Source organism: Triticum aestivum, chromosome 7D (assembly GCF_018294505.1).
Source record: "Triticum aestivum cultivar Chinese Spring chromosome 7D, IWGSC CS RefSeq v2.1, whole genome shotgun sequence".
Classification (NCBI taxonomy): domain Eukaryota; kingdom Viridiplantae; phylum Streptophyta; class Magnoliopsida; order Poales; family Poaceae; genus Triticum; species Triticum aestivum.
The window spans coordinates 621,991,020-621,993,717 of record NC_057814.1 but is presented as its reverse complement, the minus strand read 5'-3'; the positions used below and the strand labels follow the sequence as shown (position 1 = coordinate 621,993,717).

The window sequence follows — 2,698 nt, the reverse complement described above, 5'->3', positions numbered from 1 at the left end:
TGATGGCCCAGATAAAACCAGTGAGAAGGGCAGGCAGCAATTCAACCTGTCAGCTCTTCCCACTGATTTTACTGATGAGGTAGATTCAGGCTAGCATACACGTCGCAACACATCAGCTCGATACCACCCGTGATTGGATCAAGGTTGAAGTCTGGACGGTTACAACAAATTGAAGTTCAAATCCAGATTAGAAAGTGAGCTTTTGACCAAGTTTAGGGTTGAAAAGTGGACTTTTCCAGATTAGAAATTCACATGGAAAGGTTGATATGAATATTAAAGAAATAACTTAGGCATCTTAATTTTGTAAGCATGATACCTTCCAGGTCTACTGGTAAATCCCCAATCGGGGTGCTATAAACAGTAGCTCTTGACAGAGCACATTTTGGAGTATAGTAGTGATGAGATGGGCCGAGCAGAAACACCCGAGAACTGATTCACATGAAGAAAATTAGGAATTAGATACTGAACAGGATTAAGGAAAAAATGTGAGGAAAGAAGCCAGTTATAAGAATGGAACTAGAAGATTGTCCTTTGTAGCATGTAGGGTGGGAATAACAAATATTAAGGGTACACGTTTGGCAGAACAAAAGTAGCTTACCAGTGATGTGGTTAGCATCAGTTTAGATTTATAGTTGGACCCATGCTTTTAAATTATGCACAATGTACAGCGTAAAAATCTGATGAATTAATTATTTTAACTTATTAATTTGTGTTACTTTATCAGGTAAGGTATGATATCTTTTGTAAATATGTTATGTCGACTTACTTTTCTAGTGACCTTTTATAATTCTAAAGAGTTCATTATAATGTTTCTAGCTTAGAATTGTTAGAAAGCAAAAAATCACTTTTATGGATTTTTTTTAGTTTACTATTGAGAAGTATACTATGCATTATATTTGGTTATAATGGACAAAAGTGCATCATATTATACAGTTTACACATATAGTTCTTATGCCTGCATATAATGGTGCTTTCTACTACTCATGTATAATGGAGTACTTATCTAGCCATGTCAAACCAACAAACAAACTAACAAGTAAATATCATACAGTACTATATAGGAACACATGGTAGAGTGAAACATTTGGATAATTATTTAGGGCTCAACTAGAAACAGGATGATGGTTTGGAAACTAAGGCCGTCAATGCATACGTCACTCACATATATCAATGAGTGGAGAACTTCAGGTTGACAAAATGTAAAAGTCATCACTTAAATGAATGGCCATCAACACGTTAGTTATGGACGAGAATTTAGTCATTTACATACACAAACATGGTACTTATACTTGACAGAACCCACAGTATAATGAATACAAAAAGAGCAGTCAGTTGCCATTAGAACTGTAAACATCATGATAAAGCATATTTGTTTGTTTTTAGCAAAGAAAACAAGAGCCACAAATTGCTTAACTCACATGTTAGTTGGATCAATGTTGCCAAAAGCATAAGCTGCACAGCGCCCCGAGTATGAATAGCCAGCATGGCTGCAAGGAAAGAAAAGCTTGTTGGTATTATAGAACAGACATGAACAGAATTCCACCTCCATACAATAAACAGCAACTTACGGTGCAATTACGGCCCTAACATCAGGTGACTTGGTGAGAGCAGCAGCCGAAAGCCAGCCATCAAGTTCGTCTTCCAGCTTGCTGGCTAATTGTGAACATGGAGCAGCACATGATTTAGCCATTTAGGATATGAGAACTAGAAAGAAGAGGAATTAATGGTCAAGATCCGTGCATGTTTACTGCAAGTTGCTATGGGCATATACTTATTGCCGAGAATAAGTGCATATTATGGATATCATGTTGAAAAAGGTTGGAAGTAAATCTAAAGTTTGGAAGCTCATGATTCAACTCAAAACAAAGTAAACGGCTTCTGAATATTCCGGCAAAACGTCATGCCGTTCTATAACGAAACGCAACTGTTCCAGCAGAATCAAACATGTCTGAGTATTCCCACATTTGGACAGAATCAACACGACGAAGCGAGCAGTGCCTGAAAGATGGCATGGCAGTACAGTTTGACTATGTACTGTACCACACAAAAAATGCTACTGTAACATAATTCATACTCGGCAGATTTCTCTTCAGCTCCAACCTAGAGAGCACACTGCAGGTGGTTCCTATGTTTGCAATTGAATTCTGTAAACTGTAACACAATCCACCTGATTCCCGTGAATCTGATGAGAAAAATTTACGGCAGTTTCTGGACCTGCCACTACTCTGTTGCGTCATCTTAGTACCACGGAGGGAGAAACCACAAACGCTACTGAACACGAAGTCAACAGTGCGCACTTTCCCCACCTTAACAGGGCGCCGGTCCAATCCAATCCAATCCGAGGAGTGCCAGTAGAAATTCTGCCGACGCCAATACGCCCTACCAGGGTCCCCTAATCTCGCCCAGAAATCAGATCAAGCGCGCAGAAAAGATTCCACTTTTATCTCTCCCTCTCTCTGTAAATCTTTCTCCCCGAGAAAGAGAGGGACGGGCGGGATCCAGCAGAGTGGAAAAGGGTAGGGGGATCAGGGTGGGAGGTGGAAGATGGAGGGAGTACCGTTGTTGGTGTACCAGGAGCCGGCATGCGACGCCCTTCTCACGCGCTCCATCGTCGTCGGGGACGGAAGGAAGGAAGGGGATTCGATTGCGGTGGCTCTGTTCCTCGTCTGGGATGGTAGTAGACCTCTTTTGCTTTTTT

At 40.7% G+C, this 2,698-nt stretch overlaps 1 protein-coding gene across 2 annotated transcripts in view; it reads right to left on the bottom strand.

The window, feature by feature from the left end:
* Window positions 1-2,692, bottom strand: part of LOC123166566 (protein MEMO1) — a 7,427-nt gene extending 4,735 nt beyond the window's left edge. The window contains exons 1-4 of one of the 2 annotated variants that reach the window (XM_044584373.1): window positions 2,558-2,692; window positions 1,569-1,653; window positions 1,419-1,487; window positions 317-429 (exon numbers count right to left, since the gene is read on the bottom strand). In XM_044584373.1, coding sequence (XP_044440308.1) covers window positions 317-429; window positions 1,419-1,487; window positions 1,569-1,653; window positions 2,558-2,609 — 319 coding nt within the window. In that variant the 5' untranslated portion in view covers window positions 2,610-2,692. Of the gene's footprint in view, window positions 1-316; window positions 430-1,418; window positions 1,488-1,568; window positions 1,705-2,557 lie in introns of both variants that reach the window. The other variant, XM_044584374.1, reaches the window with a different exon arrangement.
* Between the last annotated feature and the right edge of the window lie 6 nt (window positions 2,693-2,698).